This window comes from Lontra canadensis, unplaced genomic scaffold, assembly GCF_010015895.1.
Source record: "Lontra canadensis isolate GAN:19392208 unplaced genomic scaffold, GSC_riverotter_1.0 scaffold20, whole genome shotgun sequence".
Lineage (NCBI taxonomy): Eukaryota > Metazoa > Chordata > Mammalia > Carnivora > Mustelidae > Lontra > Lontra canadensis.
The window spans coordinates 1,594,211-1,612,828 of record NW_022631014.1 but is presented as its reverse complement, the minus strand read 5'-3'; the positions used below and the strand labels follow the sequence as shown (position 1 = coordinate 1,612,828).

Genomic DNA, 18,618 nt, shown 5'->3' with positions numbered 1-18,618 from the left:
ATTTTGTTATTTGAGATTTATAAATGTCTAATTTCAAATTTCCCAAATACAGTAACATGCTGAGTATTTATAGGATCTCTTTTGACCTAATCTGTTTTTTTTTTAATTTCTGAACAGCTAAGGTAGATAAATGTCTTACAAAGTGCCATATAACTTTTCATTGAAACCTTACCTTGATTAAATTAAGAATTTCCATTAGAATTTACCCATGAGTAGCATATCTTAGTTCTTAAGTTTCTATTAGTCATTTACAATTTTTTCCTTTTGTGATCTGAATACACATCATTAATCCACGTAGTAAATATTTATCAAACACTTATGTGGAAGGCATTGTGCTGGGATGACAGAAATGAGTATTAGGTTATTCTACTCAAGGAATTGATAACATTGTTTTTAACTATATTGTACATTTTGTCTGTTGATTTCTTTGTAGCTCATATATATTGCTTTGCCAAGCACATCTTCTAATATATGACATTTGGTGGGGAAAAATAGAGAGCAAGGACTATTTTTTTACACCTCTTTTCAGGCGTTTTTTTTTGAGACCTGTATTTTTCAGTTTCAATGTGACACATCAGAAACACAGTCAATCTAATTAGTTGGCCTTGTGCAAATTAAATAGCTGGATGATTGACTGCCTGTTTGACTGAATTTTAGTTAAATTGACTGGATGTTTTATTCTTGTATAAACACAGTTGCAGCATTACTTGTCAGTCTTATGAATGAAAGAACATGCACCCTTCATTCTTCAGTCACATTTTTTAATGGGGAAACTGAAAGTTCAGGTCCACTCTCCAGGTTTCAGATGCAGGACCAAGTGAGAGACTAACATTTACTTGTAAGCCCCCTCAGCCTATTGGAGGTTCTTTTGAGTCATTTTTAAAGTGGACAGTGCTTTTATATTGTCTGCGACTAGGTGTTATATGTAGGCAATATAGTACCTTATCCCTGAGGAATTAGGAACAAAACTAGGTTTGCATTTCCAGGGAATCATGAAAAATTCCAAATGTTGTTATCGTCTAAGTCTCAATCATTTTGATATGACACTTTGTTTCCCCTTCCCCAAATGTTCCCTTTCACCATTTCTGCAGGGTTATTGGTAAGTGAAATTTACAAATGACGTGGAGATCTTGACAGCATTTTATTTGGAGTTATCTTGTGATAAACTGATATTCTGGCTAAATGTAGAAAGCGAATATGACTTAGTATTCCAGGCATTATTTCATGCACAAAATGAAAGAGGTAAAGGGTGCTCAGCTCCTATCAAATGGGCAGAAAATTTTTGTAATCCTTTATTTCATATAATTCCTTAAATAAAAATGAGGAAACCCATTTATTTTTGAAAGGCTTCTTCTAAAAATTAAAAAAGAAAAAAATAGTTGACAATTAATGCTCTAGTATTTGGGGAGAGAGAAACACCTTAAAGGAGCTTACTAGTGGTTTGTAAATTTCTTTTATAACTAATAAAGACTTCTATTCCTTAAAAAAATTGGCAACTGGAGAATTTGATAGTATTCTTTTTTTTTTTTTTAAGATTTTATTTACTTGACAGGGATCACAAGTAGGCAGAGAGGCAGGCAGAGAGAGAGGAAGGGAAGCAGGCTCCCCGCTGAGCAGAGAGCCTGATGCGGGGCTCGATCCTAGGATCCTGAGATCATGACCTGAGCCGAAGACAGAGGCTTTAACCCACTGAGCCACCCAGGTGCCCCACTTTTCCTGGGCATGCCATTATGGATTTTTGCACTGTAAAAATGGGGTTATGTATTTTAAATTTAATCAATGATTTCTGAAGTTCAAATTTCAACCTGTTACCCAGAGGTATAGTTATAGCATGATATTATTCATGGTAGTCTGTACAGTTTCCTTAAACGTTAAATAGAAGGAATCACTTGTCATTAATTTGAAAATTAAAGGATAACTTAAAATATTGCCTATGAAAACATAGCATGCTTTAGAAATATTCTTTTTGTAATATGTTACAATTCATTTTCTGGTATTTTCTTTGAAAGTTCTCCTTCCCTAGAAGTGGCTTTGTATCTTTACATTTTGGGCTCTCTGCATTCCACTTCCTTTGTCTGGGCAGCTTGAGAACTATACAGTTCAATGCTGTTGTATTATGAGCATTTCATTTATTCTTAACTTCCCTCGATCGTCTCTCTGTGAAAGATTTCATGGCAAGTTAAGCTACTCAAAGGAAGGAGACCAATTAGGCAGTTTCAGTTTGTGTTATATGTAAAGCAGATGCTTAATAAAATTAAGAATACAATTGAGGCTCTCCTCTCTACCACTTCAGTTGTAACTAACATATTTCTATGCAGAATTAATGCTTTTGACTGTTCATTTTCTAAAGAGAGCGGAGGAGAGGGAAGGATCACTGCTGGCTGGGCAGAGCTCAGGAGCTAGCTCACTCTGTACCTTTCATTCCCTGCAGGGCTTGCTTTCAGAAATCCTCCGAAAGGAAGAGGACCCCAAGACTGCATCCCAGTCTTTGCTGGTAAACCTTCGGGCTATGCAGAATTTCTTGCAGTTACCAGAAGCTGAAAGAGATCGGATTTACCAGGATGAAAGGGAAAGGAGCTTGAATGCTGCCTCGGCTATGGGTCCTGCCCCCCTGATAAGCACACCGCCCAGCCGCCCTCCCCAGGTGAAGTCTCCTGTCCTCTTTGGCCTTCTTCTTCCTCCTCTTCTTCTTCTTCTTTCTTAATGTTTGAGGAAGGATCTCAGTAAGAAATTGGAAAAAGAGATGAATAGATACCACTTTTTCTAAAAATAATAATTCATAGAGTGACTTGAGGAGAATTTGGTCCCAAATCAGTGATTCTGATATAAAAACAGTAAGCTACTAATTAGAGGAAAGAAAATTGCTTTGTGTTGCTTCCTTTTGGGGGTTCTTTGGGGGTGAAAGTAGTCTTTAAATGGGATGTTTGTCTCTACTACTATTATTAAGTGAAGAAATATTTTAAACTCAATAGGAAGAAAAGTAATAAAGTCAGTTTTATCCCTTTGAGTTTGGGAACTGCCATTTGAATAGTAAACAAATAAAAATAAATAAATAATTCCATTTGTATTTATGCTTTCCAATACGAAGTGCAGCTGGTACCAATTACACATCATCTCGTCTGTAATCTTTCATAATTAAGTTTAATACAATCCTTGAAGGCAGCTTTAAATGGGGCTGATACGGAATTCCACCCGTATTCCCAGAAATGGGCACATTTTCTATTTCCCAAATTTTCGCACTTTTTAGAAAGGACAGAACTCATCATGCAGGTAACTTTGTGTACGTGTATCTATATTTTTATTTTTTAAATCAAATTTTAAAGATAGCCTGTAATTGTTATGAGGATTCAACAAGTTGATTTGCAGTATAAGCTACTACACAAAAGTGGTTTAGACTTCAAATCAATAGGCAAATATATTTCTTACACATTTAATTTATTGCATGTACAGCCCTTAAAAATAAGGTCAGCTAAAACGTGATAAAAATTGAATATGGAACACAAATTCAAAGTATTCTTGTAATATAATGTTATCCTGAAATCGTAACTTGTTAATTTCTTTTCATCAGCAGTTAAAAGAAAACAAAACAAAATGCCTTTCTATGTATGGAAATATAGAAAAAACACACAGCGCTAAAAATGAAACTGCCTCAGATAACTTCATCAATAAGGAATAGACATAATATTTGGTCACTTGTTGAGGTTCTTAAAGCTCTATGTTGTAATGTTATGAAATGAATCTTTTGTAGAAATGTCCGAAGTCCGTTTTCTCCATTTTATGTAATGAAAATCAATTTGGTCTTAATGTCTAGGGCATAGACTGCAAGAAAGTCATTGCTGTAATTGTGGATAAGAAAGTCATATGTCTCTAGCACAGAATAATGGTATCTATCTGCATGTATACGTATCCACTGGTCTACACATACAATGACTGAATTTGATCTGTAAAGCCTTCCATAAAGTATTTCTTAAGAAAAAGAATGAGAATATACATATATATATGACTTTTTATATATATATGAATTTATATCTATGTATGACTATATATGTATGTATGACTATATATGTATGTATATGACTTTTTAAGAGTGATTAAACAAAAAATACTGTACTTTGGACTTGGTTTACCACTTCGTATGTGGTGTTTAGAGTTAATACACCGTCATTAGTTAACTTTGCTTCTACAGAAGGCCTCTGGGCAAAGAGTTACTTTACTTATCACTTAATCTGCTATACTAACAAAAGAATTGCTTACTTAAGATCAGTATGAACTTCAGCATTGAGCTGTTCCTTCTTTTTTTTTTTAATCTATCTAAATATTTGACTTTGTAGTTCCTTAACACGGTTTTTGTTTCCTAATTTTTTATATGATCATGGTGCTTTTGTTTTTCCAAATGTTATTCTGCTGTCCTTACTCATCAAGTTTTTTCTTTAGCCACGTTTCCAGTAATTTTTAAATGGTATTTCTTTTCACATACTATTAAGATACTCTTGGGCAGCTCTCTTACTTATGTGTCTAAAGACTGCTGATAAGTTGGGGTAGAAAATATAATTTATTTTGGCCTGCATTATTGATTAACTGGTTGAGCCACTCTTTGCTATATTTGTTCTCAAGAGGGCTTGAGAAGCAAGCCCTTAGCTGGAATATCTAGCCAATGATGAACATGTAAGGTATGGAGATACCACAGATTCTTAGTGAAACTCTTTCAAAGGAGAAAAGTTTCTGAAATGCGGTATTACTGGCCATCTAACCAAATTCCAAAATGATTATCTGATGTGTGTATAATTTTATTTCACTGCTATAATACGCATCTTCAAGTATCTTAATTTGCCTTACTGAGAATCCCTTTGCGTTACTTAATATGATTGTAATAGAGCTCACAACCAGTTTGTTCACCTTTTACCCTCCAACAGTGACTTTATGAATGACATTTTAAGAAATCTTTAATGCATTAAAAGTATTATCGATGTAAAATGAGTACTTAAGATGGGAACAAATGTTTCTCTGGCAGCCAAATTAGTAATGTTTTGCAACTGTTGAAATTGAATGCTTTTAAAGGGGAACTAATACACTATACTTAAGGTTTTAATATGCATATGACACATGATCAAAATGGAAGGGGGAAAAAGGACAAAACCACAAATACAGAAACAGATGGCAGAATTTTGTCTTTTTTAATTTTATATTTTGACAAAGAGGAGTTCATTATTGCATGTCATTTCCCCTTAAATGAAGAGATCTGAAACATATTTTGAGACAAGTCTTTAACTTGTTGGACGTGAACTCTGATTTCTTTATAAAGGACAGCTTTTTATTATTTTTATTTATTTATTTATTTTTAAGTAGACTCCACACCCCAACATGGGGCTTGAACTCATGACCCTGAGATCAAGACCTGAGCTGAGATCAAGAGTCAGATGCTTAACTGACTGAGCCACCCATTTGCCCTTAAAGAAAACTGTTTTCAAAGGCAGAGGTCCCTTTTGGCTCACAGGAGATCCAGACCACTTTGAAGACCAAGAGAGCTGGATTCTCTTCCAACTCCTACCCTGTAGAGTTGAGGTTATACCAAAGATGACTGAGATGTCCTCCCTAAGTCATACCAGACCGAAGACCTACACTGTTGAGGAACTTGGATTCTAAATGATCTTTAAGAAGAAACTTCCCTTTTAGTAAGGCTGTATATTTTATTCCAAGGAATCTTTCCCCTGGGAAGATCTAGACTAAACATCAGAAGTCACTATAGCCCTTGCCTAGGAGTGATACCTCTGGTGCAGACCTGTCCCATGTGCTTCAAGAGGGGCAGCCATGCCATGGGTTTTGTCCTCTGTCTACAGCAGTAGGCCCCAGGTCCGACATGTTTGCTGAAAGCCTATTTTCATAATGTACATATTCTAATTCAGGAAATAAGAATATCTTATACTTGATAATGGTTCACAGTTCTCTGACAACTTCATGCCCATGAATATGTTGAATCCTCATACCAACTTTATGGTTGGAGAAAGAGAAGAAAACCAAGTTTAAGGGTGAGTTTGTTTTCACATCTGCCTATTAAGTCTCTTGCTCTTTCTCCTACCTCAAGCCACCTCCTTGAAACACAAGCACTTTAGAAAGGGGAAAATGAAACTTGGGGACTTCTTCTATTTGTCACAGAGGGTGGGAAGTTTTATTTTTAGATTAGGAAGAGGAACACACATGAGAACCTTCTTCTGATAGAATACGTTAAATGTTTGACAAATGATCCACTCGAAGATTTCAGACAGTTGGGCATTTCTGAAATGGTGGAGAAAACAGCCCTTTCCAAACTTTGCTTCATATGAAAATGTTGGGGGAACCCAAGCCCTCCAAACCTCCCTGATTCTAAAGGCTTCTTTTCTTATTATGCTTAGCAAATTTTACAAATGAGTTTATAGGAGGAGTTTGATTAATAATAATTAGTGGTTACTTTCTGGAACTTGTTTTTTCCACAGATCAGTTTTAAGTTGATGATTTCTATTTAGTTGCGCTCTTACTCTGATTTTATTTGTGTGTTTTAATATGTGCGACTTTTGGAGTTAGGTTAGCACTTTCCGTTTCCATAAGGACTGTTTGAAAGCCTATAATTATCAAGTTATAAATTCTACATGAATTACATAATGCTTTTTTCTTTATATTTTTGTATCTCTTTATGTAATTCTTTAGTTTCTTCAAAAGGAAGATGGGTTATTTTATAACAGCCCTTTAGAAAATGTAATAAGTTCATATAAGCAATGTATAATTCATCTCGTAGCTGCGCACCCTTCTACCTCTTTCCAACAAAGTTTTCTACAATGTAATGAAACAGGTTCAGTTATGGGCAGGAACTTAACACTTGATAAAAGTTTTGTTTTGAATCACTGGGCCAGCATGATTTTAAGATCTTATGTGCTCATGAAATGATTCCCATCATCAGTCATCTTTTAAAATACTAGAGGACTTTTTAAGGTCCATATTTGGAAAATAATTAATATTGTTCCTAAAAAGAACAGAAAGAAAAGTATAAAAAGATAGAACCATGATATTCAAACAGTTTTAATGTACAAAAATTTGAAAATGGGGACCATTTTCTTTCACCAGTAAGAATACCTTTAAGTAGCACATTTCTTATATCACATTACCAAGAAAACATTTATAGTTTGCATACCTTGCCAAATAAATTCAGGTTGGATTTCTAAAACGAGTGACAAAGCCACTTGCTAAAAATTAGATATTAACGAGCCAGATTTAGCAAAGGGCCACCAAAAAGCAGATCCAGCATGTCTTTAAAAAGTTAGAATTTTTCCAAATAAAGAAATCCTGTGTAACATCATAACTTCAGTAAAGAGCATTAGTTTCTAAGATAAGCATTAGCATTAGACAGACTTCAATGTAGATCTCACATTGCCTTATGAATAAATTCTTTGTTTTTGGAGAGTTTTCTCAAATTTTAAAATGGGGCAGTAATAGTACTTACTCCAGGCTTTCATGCAGATTAGAGCTAACGTATCTGAACATGATGCCCAGCACGTGATAAAAAGGTAATAAATGCCAGCCTTTGTTGTTATCATAATTATTATTAAAACTACATCACACTTTAATTGCATGTGTGTATGCACACATGAGCTGTGGACTTGTTGGCAGTTCTTCCTCCATCAAGGAATAGTATGCTCACCAGCCAGGACCACAGTAGAGTTCGTTTTGTGTAGTCCATATGTAGTATGTAGCATGGGTATAGTATTTAGAGTTCATTTTTTAGTATGATTTGATGCATTCAGCAATCCAGAAAGAAACAGAATAAGATTCTCAGGGAAAATCTGTGTTCTACCATACAATTTTAGAGATATATAAAGCCAGCCGACCCTAGTGCTTGCACCCTCTCCTCACGTGGGAGGGCAAAGGGTAAATAGTAGAAGCTCCAATTCCTAACTACTTCCCCGGCGCCGCCGTAATGATGGAGTAGTACGCCCTACCTTGATAAAAGCTATGCGGAAAGCAACTGCATTTATTTTACCTCCTGTGCTATTTGCGGAGAAGAGCTGAAGAGTAGTTTGTTTTGCCTGGAATGAACTACTTTATGAATTTTAATGTGTGATATAATATTAAAAGCTAAACCAGGATTAAAGAAGATTTTTTTTGTACTAAGCTAAAATAGTACTTAGTAGAGTGAGGTATAAAAGATTTTTGTTTCCATTTTTACCTGGGGAAAAATTCAGCTTTCATATTTTTGAAAAGCTGTCCAAGTCAGTTCCCCTTAAGCAATAGCTTGTGTTTAGGAAAAAATGTGATTCCAGAATTCTAATAGCTTATCTATGATAAGATACATATCTGAGCCAACAAGATGATAAAGAGCTTTCTAAATATTTTTAAAATGAGTAATACAGAGTTTCTTACTTTATATTTTAAAAAATTGTTACACTTTTTTTAATTTTTAGAAGTTTCATGTGGACGTCTTTTCTACTTTTGATTGTATTGGCTCCTAGGAAACAGTTGTGTTTTTTTTTTTAATGATTTAAAATTCTTGCTTTTTGGTTTAAGTTGTAATTGCTTTATTAAAAAAAATTAACGAAATTTTTAGAAACCAAATCACAGGGTTGAAACAAATGATTATAGCCCACCTCAAAGGTAAATTCTTAAACATAGTTTTTACAAAAGAATGAAAATTATTTTAAAAACATACCAAAACAACAAGTTTCCAAAGTCCACTCTCTTAAAGATTGCTAAGCAGACTGCTACCAAGGAACTGTTTTTTTTCCGATGCCCCGGACTTCATGCTCCCATTTCCATAACATTCAATTTTCAAAGCGATTGAAATGGCTTTTCTTTTCTCTTTCATTTAAACAGTGAGAAAAATAGGTATTAAGAGAGACCCCCTGGGGTGATCAAATCTATCCTTTTGCCTCAAAGCAAGACCACCCCAGAGCAAAGTTGCCAATCTCACCAAAGCAACTTTGTAGGCAGTTTATGGTAATGCATTAACTCTTCTGGCTCCCCAGGTGTTATTTAGCAGATTGTTGCTTCAGAGCCCTGTGAATGTTCTTAGTGGCCTCCAGTCCTTAATATACCTCTGTAAGTGCCCTTGCTTTCTGGGGTCACAGAGCTAGAAGGGGGGCTCTGGAAATTGACCCTACACACTTGCCATCCCTGTCTCCTGCTTAGAGTTTAGCAGTGGCAACTGGGGGCCAACCAGTGGGTCGCTTGTCCTGTCTTACTCTCTGTTTCCTCACTTGGGCCTGTGGTGCACCCATTTCACAGTATCATCGTTTCAGTGCTTAGAAGGGTAGGATTGAGGGGGAAAGATGAGCTGCCTCCCAGATAAGCAAGAGGTGAGTTATTTTGCTAATTGGGTAGAAGTTAGAAGGCATTTTTTTTTTAAGACTTTATTTATTTATTTTGACAGACCGAGATCACAAGTAGGCAGAGAGGCAGGCAGAGAGAGAGAGAGGAGGAGGAAGCAGGCTTCCTGATGAGCAGAGAGCTGGATACATGGCTTGATCCCAGGACCCTGGGATCATGACCTGAGACAAAGGCTGAGGCTTTAATCCACTGAGCCACCCAGGCGCCCCAAGGCATGTTTTAAGACTCCTATTTAGTGTCTTAAGTGCAGAGGATCAAATTGTTTAGGATAACCTCTGCCCGTCTTTTGATACCAAATATTAAGGGGAAAATGAAGTAGGCCCAAAAGACTTAGAGCGGGACTAAAGGGGTGTATCATTTCGTGACAAAAGAAATCATTCATTTATTCCAAAATGGACTTCATTTGTGATCGCTTATTGTGTAAGTGAGAAATTGTCCAGGATGCAACAGAAACCCAGATTCTGGAAAGGATCCTAAGAGATGTGGTCCACAGTGAATTATCTGGCTGGGAGAAACAGGGTCCTGCATCTGTGGGTAACTTTTCATTGACATTGTCACCAATTTCCTAGTGAAAAAGCAACTGCATAGTTCATACGTAAATTTTCTAGACTGGTTCACATAACTGCTTAATAAAAATTAAATTTGGAGTTTTAGAAATTAATAATAGTAAGAATAAATTTTGAGGTTGAGATTTTATTTTTACTCCCAAATTTTTACTGCTGACACCTGCTTATCATTATTACCAAAGGCATTGGTACTAATTTTTTACTCAAGATTATTCATTTGAATGTATTTATAAAGTCACTGATTATATAATTTATGTAACTTGAAATAATATTCTGTTAAATATTGTGAAACATTTTCTTACTGTCTGGTTCCACGAGTCAAAAGGAAATAGTTATGTACAGGGGTGCCAGGAAAAAATGAAATAATTATACAGAACAGCTTGGACATGCACGTGTAAAATGCAACCAGCCTTTATGATAATTAAGCAAGGCGCTCTACCTGTTTCATGGATGGATAGAAGATTTAAATATGCAGCTCTGCAAATGGCTTTGTTATGGAAGATTTTTTAAATGAAACATAAGAGGAACAGGCATAAAAAAAGGAGTCTAAAATTAAAAAGGCCATAGGATGTAATAGCTATTAGTGATGCAATTGTCTATTAGGCACCAGGCACCCAGTGAAGATACAGCACTGGGCATTATGATTTTAATTGTGAATTTCCTTTGTTAGAATTGCAATGGACAGTAATTGGGAAACAATTAGTTTAGGGTTTTCAAGTCTTTGAAACTATTCTGTTTTCCAGAAAACTTACTTTATGGCATTCTAATTCCTATTTGTCAGCTGGCAGTGGCTGTCTTATTATGGACGCAATCACCTGTGACAATGTGACTTTCTTAACTTAAGCAATCTGATCTCGGGGTAATAACTAATGTTGAATGACTGCACTGTTGATCACCTTGATCATAAAAGGAGCAACAGTGTCCAGTTTGGATGCCGAGCCTGAAAAGCTTCAAAACAATTTGGCCAATGAAAAATGACAGTCATGTTCAAAATGTTTTGTAGGTGAAAACAGCTACTATTGCCACTGAGAGGAATGGGAAACAAGAGAACAATACCATGAACATTAATGCTTCCATTTATGATGAGATTCAGCAGGAAATGAAGCGCGCCAAAGTGTCCCAAGCACTCTTTGCAAAGGTTGCCGCAACCAAAAGCCAGGTAAGAACCTCGGTTAGGCACTGAGAATGTTGATCTGTGATGCCAGTGCAAGTTTCATTCAGAGGGGGGTCTGTTTTCAGTATGAACCTGCATCACTGAGAGGAACGGTCTCCAGGATTCTCGACAGAGCTTTGTGATGAAACAAAGTGTTGTTCAGATTCAGGCAGTAGATACGTGGTTTTGTTGTTTCCTCCAACACCCATTCTCCAGACCAGGGATTTCTCAGGAAATCTCGGGGTCAGTTAATAGTTGTTTTCAGAAGAGTATCATAACGTAGAGGCAGTTTCTCAATGTGGTCTATTGTATTGGGACAAGTAACTTGAATCGCTATTGTTTCATTATTGCTTAGATGACCTTGATTTCCATCCTAAAAGACTACAAACATAATAGTTTCTTCTGTTCCAACTCAGGCATCCACAACTATTAGGTACACAAACGAGCACGTCCACCACACGTATCTTTGCCCATTAATGACCGTAACTTTTTTCATAGATACACCATATATAAGCCATACAAACTGAATTACAACTAGAAAACCTGTCCAAATCTGATGAATTATAAATGAATAGAATTGAATTAGAAAAGTTGCAAGTCCCTACCAACAAGATGAGAACATAACAAAGGAGAGATAAGGCAGTCCTTTATCAGTATAATTTTCATATGTTGAAAATTTATGCTCATCAAAAGCAGAGTCATCTATAGGAGCAAACTTATAATTGCTCATAAACCCTCATTCAAAGCGAAGAATACTTTTTAAAGGACTGGAAGAGTACTAAACTGTCTTCCCCTTTACAACAATATTTGGTAACATTATTAAGGTGGGGATTTAAAGGTGAGATTTTAACAACTTGTGATTTTAAACAAATATATTTTCCCGATCATTAATGATCATTAATGAACTTTCCTTTATAAAATAGCCTGGCTGCCGTCATCTTCTGATAAAAATAGACAATTCTGAGAGTATTTACAATATGCAGAATTTACTATACCATACTTTATTTTTTTTTTAGCTCTTCCTAAAATTTTTCTTTATCAGTGTTAGTAGTGGTCCTTGATAGGGATTTTGCTTTAGAAAAGGTTGTTCTTATTTAAGTTATATGCTAGATGAAATACTTAAGGGATATCTTGGAAATGTTATATAAAAATGATTAAACTCAAGCTGTGGACTGTAAAAATTATAGCTTTATAGGCCACATGCCTGCCTACCCTTCAATCACTGTCAAAGTGATAATTTCTACAATAATATGTTTCTTTTATTGTGAGATTCTAAACATCAAGTGCTGTTTAAACATTAAACTGGATTGTTTATGTTAGTGCTGTACTCAGCGTGTCATACATCAGGCCACCGTAATCTCTCATGGAATGTAAAATTCTGTCATGAATCATGGCTTGTATATCGGAAATTACTGTAATTTTGATTGGAAATTACAGGGCTCTTGAAATGTTTCTAATTATGATAGAATGTTAGAGCCGCTTCAAACCTGTGTGCTTCTTCAGATGTCTTCATTTACATGCCAAGACTATGCATTAAAGAGAAATGTCCTGCTCTCACTTTGCCCCTCACCCACCGTGCACATTCTTGTTTTGACTCTTTAGTCTAATTATGATGAGGATCTCGTCGTCAAACGTATATTATCTTGCCTTTCTTTCTGATCCCGCGTCTTTTCTGACCTGTCCAATTACATTTATCAAGAATAACAGACTGTATTATTACGGAGCCAAACACTTTCTCCAAATCCTGAAAATAGATAAATGGAGAAACTAGACATCTATTATTACAATAATAAGGGTCAGACTTAAAATGAACAAAAAACTAGACGTGCATTATTACAATAATAAGGGTCAGACGTAAAATGAACAAAAATAAATATGAAAACTTTCTGGTGACTGTCATTTAATTGCTTGTCCTCTGTCACTTAATTCTGTGACATTTTCTGCCTCCCCATTTCCTTTCTGACTATAGCATAGCTCCTTTCAGTTAGCATCCCCTTTGCTACCTTCATTCTTTCTTTCTTTTAAATGATATCCCCAAATCTGCCCACCTGGCCCGAGTTACTGATTTGGGAGCTGTTTAGATAGTGGCAACAATTGGCGGGTAATGTCACATGAGTGATGTTCTGGTGAATTTTTTAAACATGATTGCCGTTTGTACCCCTGTCCTCCATAGCTTTCCCTGAGTATGTTTCAGCAGTGTCTACTGGCAGCTTCTAGGTCTCTGCCAGGATGGTGTGTTTCCCAGAACCCCTAAAGCTGTTAGCTAATCCCCTCATTACTGATTAAGAGAGAATCCAAGGAGCAGGTGGTTGGCGGTGGGGTCAAGCATACTGGTAACTTTCATTCTTTCGGGTAGTTATTTCTAACTACTAATATCCTCTAACTCCCTGATAGAGGGTTTTTGTGCTTTTCCCTTTGTCGTTCAGTTTAGGTGTCAACACTACCCTCGGTAGGAAAATATGTAGAAGGATTGATGATTACTTAAAAATAAGTGGTCCAAAAAGTATATATGTCACTGAGAGAAGAAGTCAGACTTAACGAGGGAAAATAGTCACTATTTAACTTCTGTTCTGCCATGATTTTTGTGAAGGAAACAGAAGAACTAATAAACAAAATACTCAAATCTGACCCTTTTATGGTCAAAATTTTTAACTTCCAGAAGAGTTATTTACTTCTGAGATGTATGTGCCACAGCTTGTCAGAGTGAGGCAGAAGTCCCTGAAAATGAAGCGTGTATGAAGAGGGGAGAGCTGGAGTCACTTTTACCTCAGCCTGTCTCACTCCATTTGCTTCCGGTCCTCTGAGTTCGCTAACTGTCCAGTGCCATCTTTGTGCTAGTCCCCACTGTTTGCTATGTATGACCTACATTTAATTCTCAGAGTAACCTTTGGAGCTAGCCCTGTTTTCTTCATTTTATACATGAGAGTCACCAGACTGATAAGTAGTAGAGCCAACCCCAATTTCTTGGTTCTCTTCCTCTTTTAGTATTTCCTCAGGGTTCTAGGAGCTTCAGGACTGAAGTGATACCCTGCTCTGGGAGAGAGGAATTAGGGGTATTGGACTAACTGATCGAGGACATGGCAGGAGCTTTCCTTTCTTCATTGACATTTTCATGGAATACAGGTTCTTATCAGCATAGGGTCCTAGGAATCCAGACTTTTTCATTTCCACTTGGGCTGAGAGGAGATACATGGTAGAGGACTCCAAGTAGGACTCCGAATAGGTGTTAGAATATTGAGAAATTATTTAACCTTTTTGAGCCCAAGATTCTTTTACCATGGGAGAAGATCATATGCTATAATAGATGCAGAAGAGCTTTTAAATCATACAGCACTCTACACAAATGGATAACGTCTTATGATGTGCTCAGCAAGAGGCTCAGACTTCTCCACAGAGTGACTTCTCTATTATCTATGTATTTATCTCAAATACTTTCCATTTTAGACTAAAAAGTAAAGCTTGAGGTGTAGGTATCCTGAGTGGCAGGCAGCATAATCATTTTTAAAAATTTCAAACAGTCCCAGAATGTTATGAAACCAGACACATCATAGTCATGCTATGTACTGACTAATGCACCAAGTATTTTCACTAAAAGAAACCAACTCTGTGGATTCCACCATTTTACATGGATTCTGTCTTCTCTTTGATGAGTAATAGAAATGAGATTGTTTTTAACTCTAATAGAAATGTCTGAATAAGATATGCAAGTAAAGACCGAAGGTAGGCTACTTTTTGTGCTTGGGTAGGAGAGCAGGCTAATGCAAACTTTAAAAGGATGATATGCTTTAAACATAATATGAGTAGCTGCAAATGAATACACTTTATATTCTGGGTATTCAAATAACCAGCAGTTTTTCCAAGTGAATCATATTGGAATTTTATCAAACATTTAGTCTGATAACATTCAAATAATTATGAGAGCAGAATTTGCTAATTTTACTGTTTAAAAAAAATAGTTGATTTGGGTAATAACCATTACGGTATCAAGGTTCAGTTACTGTTCATTGGTTCTACTGTTTTCATATGGGAGATGGAAATGGAATTTTTTCCTTAATGGTGGCAGATGTTGGAATCTAATTTTATTCCACAGCAAACCTCCTGAGAGCTCTGAGACTTAAGGTGTATGTCCAGCAAGGGGACATTAGCAGCGCCATAGGCCTCGCCTTGTACATGGAATTGTTACATTGATTTTCATGTCTGCAGAGGTAGGGCTTGCAGACACGGTAACGTGGGAGTCCAGGGCTCTGACGGCGTGCCGCTGCATCGCCCCGTGTGTTTAGAAAATTATTTCTCTCGAGTGCTTTATTGAACCGGGTATTTCTTTTAGGTAAAGTGACATAAAGTGATGATGAAAATTCTATTTGACTGAACATGACTGAATATAATCTTTGGCAGTCTCTACCCCCACCAGTCCCATAGACTTATAGGACTCTGGCTGCTACTGCTTCGTTACTTGATAGGTATGATTTTAGTGCCTTAAAAAAAAAAAAAGAGAGAGAAAAAGGAAAGTGGCCTTTGCCTCTGCAAAGGTAGCACAACCAGTGGAAAAGAGCAAATAATTTAAAGCCTCTTGCTTTTTTTCCATTCACTTTTCAGACACTCTTGTTATTGAGAGTCAAAGCCTTCAGTGGGGTGGAGGAAGGAGAAGAGAAGGGAGTAGAAGAGAGAAGGAAGCTTTGGTGCGTCTTTTTGGCCTTTGGGTTTGGAAACTCTTCGCTGGTGATTAGAATGTCTTAAATACAAGTAAGATGATATGTCAGGGATCGGTGGGGCTAGAAATGGGCAAAATAATGTAATTTTCATTGCCGGGAACAGGAATGTATCGTGACAAAACCCAGGGGAAAAAAAAAAAAAACACAGAACTATAGTTGCACTCTGTACTCCAGCATGTTAGTGAAGACATCTTTTATTTGGTTAGAATTAAATTACACTTCAGGGAAACTACACTTGGAAGCTCTGTGCTGATTCATTCTTTTGGAATGTTCATGCGACAGACTTTGCTGCAACACGATTTCACCTGCGTAGCCTCCTATGGAAGACACGGAGGAGGCCCCTGCAGCTGTGAGAGAGTCACCGTGTCAGTTTTTCCTGGTGCCGCATCCTTTTCTGGGAATCTCTGGGACAATCTTGACATACTGTCCTCATCGCCCCTTCTCTTGAGCAAATCCAGTGTTCTTCAGGCAGGGTCTGGGGAGAGAACTGCCTCTTGACACACACTCCATCTAGTGCTTTATTTTATTTTATTATGATTATGATTATTATTTTTTTACTGGGTAGAGTTGACTCTGGGGCGATGCAGCTTTGATTTCCCTGAATTGGCTTGAGTAGTACTTTGAGGGGAGAGCAAGGAGAGAAGCAAGACAACCCCACAACCCCGGGTGTAGCCATGGGGCAACCTGCCCATTTGCACTTCAGCACCCATGTGGGAGGCCACTGTGTGCTGCCCTCTTGAATAAGAAGGATGTGGAGTTCTGTCTATCTCCTGTTTAGGGTGGCCTGTGTTGGTAACCACCTAAAAATCTCTTATGTCCAAATACTGGAAATCCATATTGGATTTAACTTTGTAAAATGCAGACCTATCTTTGTATTTCTAGTTGGTTGCTAAACAGGACTGTTGAAGTCAATGGTTTTAAATACACAAATATTGACCTACTATAACAGTTTAAAAGGTACACAATCATTACACAGTACTTTAAGGGCTAGTTAAATTTGGGGATCTGAATATAAGCCTATCTATATTTTAAAGATAAGCCTATGCTTTATAAATCTAGGGTTTGATCAAGGAGGCCCAGAATTATTAAGTAGAACACTTACTTGCTCATTATATTTTGGGCTAGAAAATCATATAAGGGGATGTTTTTCTTTCTATACATTTGTTTATCTATTTTTAAAAAGTGTGACAGAAGGTTTTCAGTTACCTTATTGCCATGTACAAATCATTTAAAATCTTTACTCTTTTGCCTTAAATTTGAAATTAATTCCCTTATATAAATACATTTTCTCCATTGACCCACTTAATAAGTTAACTGTTACAAATACAGTCATAATTCATTAAGCCCATTTTCTCCATCTTGAGAAAATGTCACAAGAAAATTTTAGACCATATTTGAAAAGAATCAGTTTGTAAATATTGGGCCAGCTCTTTAAAGAGGGTCATCATATGGGGAAGTCCAAGGAAGGTTACCACTAGAATGGCCCACTTTAAAGCATTTGAGCATACACGTTCTAAAGCTTGAGTATACTGGTTATTCATCTGTAGAATTGGCTTTAATCTGAAGCCACCTTTTGTCTTAAAAGGTTAGGATAAAGCTGAAAAGTGTAGACAAAGAATATTCTGTGGGAATTCCTCTTTTTGGAAGCTCTTCCATGATATGATCAGTTTTGACAGGTGATGTGTGAGTTCTTCAGGACAGGCTCAGGCATCCACAGAATGGGAGCAGGGAAGAGAGCAAGCCCATGGGGTTTAACTCTTAATAGCAGTCAGTCCTCAAACGGAATGTAACTCGCCTAAACGTAGCATGGAACTGTAGCACTAATAGAATCCTTCAGCAAACTACCAAGTTGAAAGAAAAAGTGTTTTCTCAGAAGTCTCCACAGTTGTCTTTTATGTTTTGGGTAATAAAGGTAGGTTTTATTTTAGCTTTATCTCCTTTTTTTCCTCATATGGGAAATGAAAATAAAGGCCCTGTGAAATGAATGAACTATGAAAATGCATTTATGCAAAATGACAATAGAAAAATAGCTCTGGAAGAAACCGCACCATTAAAATTTCACATCAGTGAAAGGTGCTAAGAGAAGGATGGAAGAAGTTATGTTGCTAATACGAATCTCAGGTAGATTTTTTTTTTCCTGCTCTGCGAGAATACTTTTAGTCTCTTAAAAAGTAACCTTTAAGAGTATTCATTTTTATAAGTGTAGTTGCTTTTACACGTGCAGTTCTTTTGCATGACAAAATACAACAATGTCATAGACCACTCCTGTAAAAACAAATGTGTATGTCTTAGAGATTAGTAGAAATACAGCCCTCCTGTAACTTATCCTGAAATATCTTGTAAAAAACACAAGTTCCATCCTCTTGTGGTATTGCCATACAATTGCTAAATTGATGAAGTTGTCTTTTTTCTAAGTCTTAATCTACTTCTGGTGTATGTTAATAGAGAATCTATTCTCCTTTGATTGCTTGATTCAACAACTCCGGTTGCCTTTGTGCATTTTTTTTTTTTTTTTTAACAATTCCCTTTTCAACCAGTATGCTTCAGGAATTGGGTTTAAACACACTGTTTCATAAACTGCCAGCCTCCTCGGCCGCCTCAGTGCCTCTGATTCCGTAAATCAGATCATAGGCAGCGTGCTGTCATATAATAAGGTGTCTGATCCTTATTACCAGTTTGTTGATGCACAGACTCCTTCAAATTGACCATTGCAACACATGGTTTCCCCTGAAACTAGCTGTGATAATTAGCGTGGTTCTAATGAGACAGAATGTCACTGATCTTGTGCTGAACTGTCGAGTATCGGCGCTACGGATGGGAACTGTCAGAGCCTGCC

General features: G+C 36.7%; 1 protein-coding gene across 7 annotated transcripts in view; it reads left to right on the top strand.

Moving 5' to 3' along the window:
- Positions 1-18,618, top strand: part of SATB1 (SATB homeobox 1) — a 99,735-nt gene that overhangs the window by 56,699 nt on the left and 24,418 nt on the right. For all 7 annotated transcript variants that reach the window (XM_032860926.1, XM_032860927.1, XM_032860929.1 and 4 more), the window contains 2 exons: positions 2,432-2,644; positions 10,921-11,076. In XM_032860926.1, the coding sequence (XP_032716817.1) occupies positions 2,432-2,644; positions 10,921-11,076 (369 nt within the window). The remainder of the gene's footprint in view (positions 1-2,431; positions 2,645-10,920; positions 11,077-18,618) is intronic.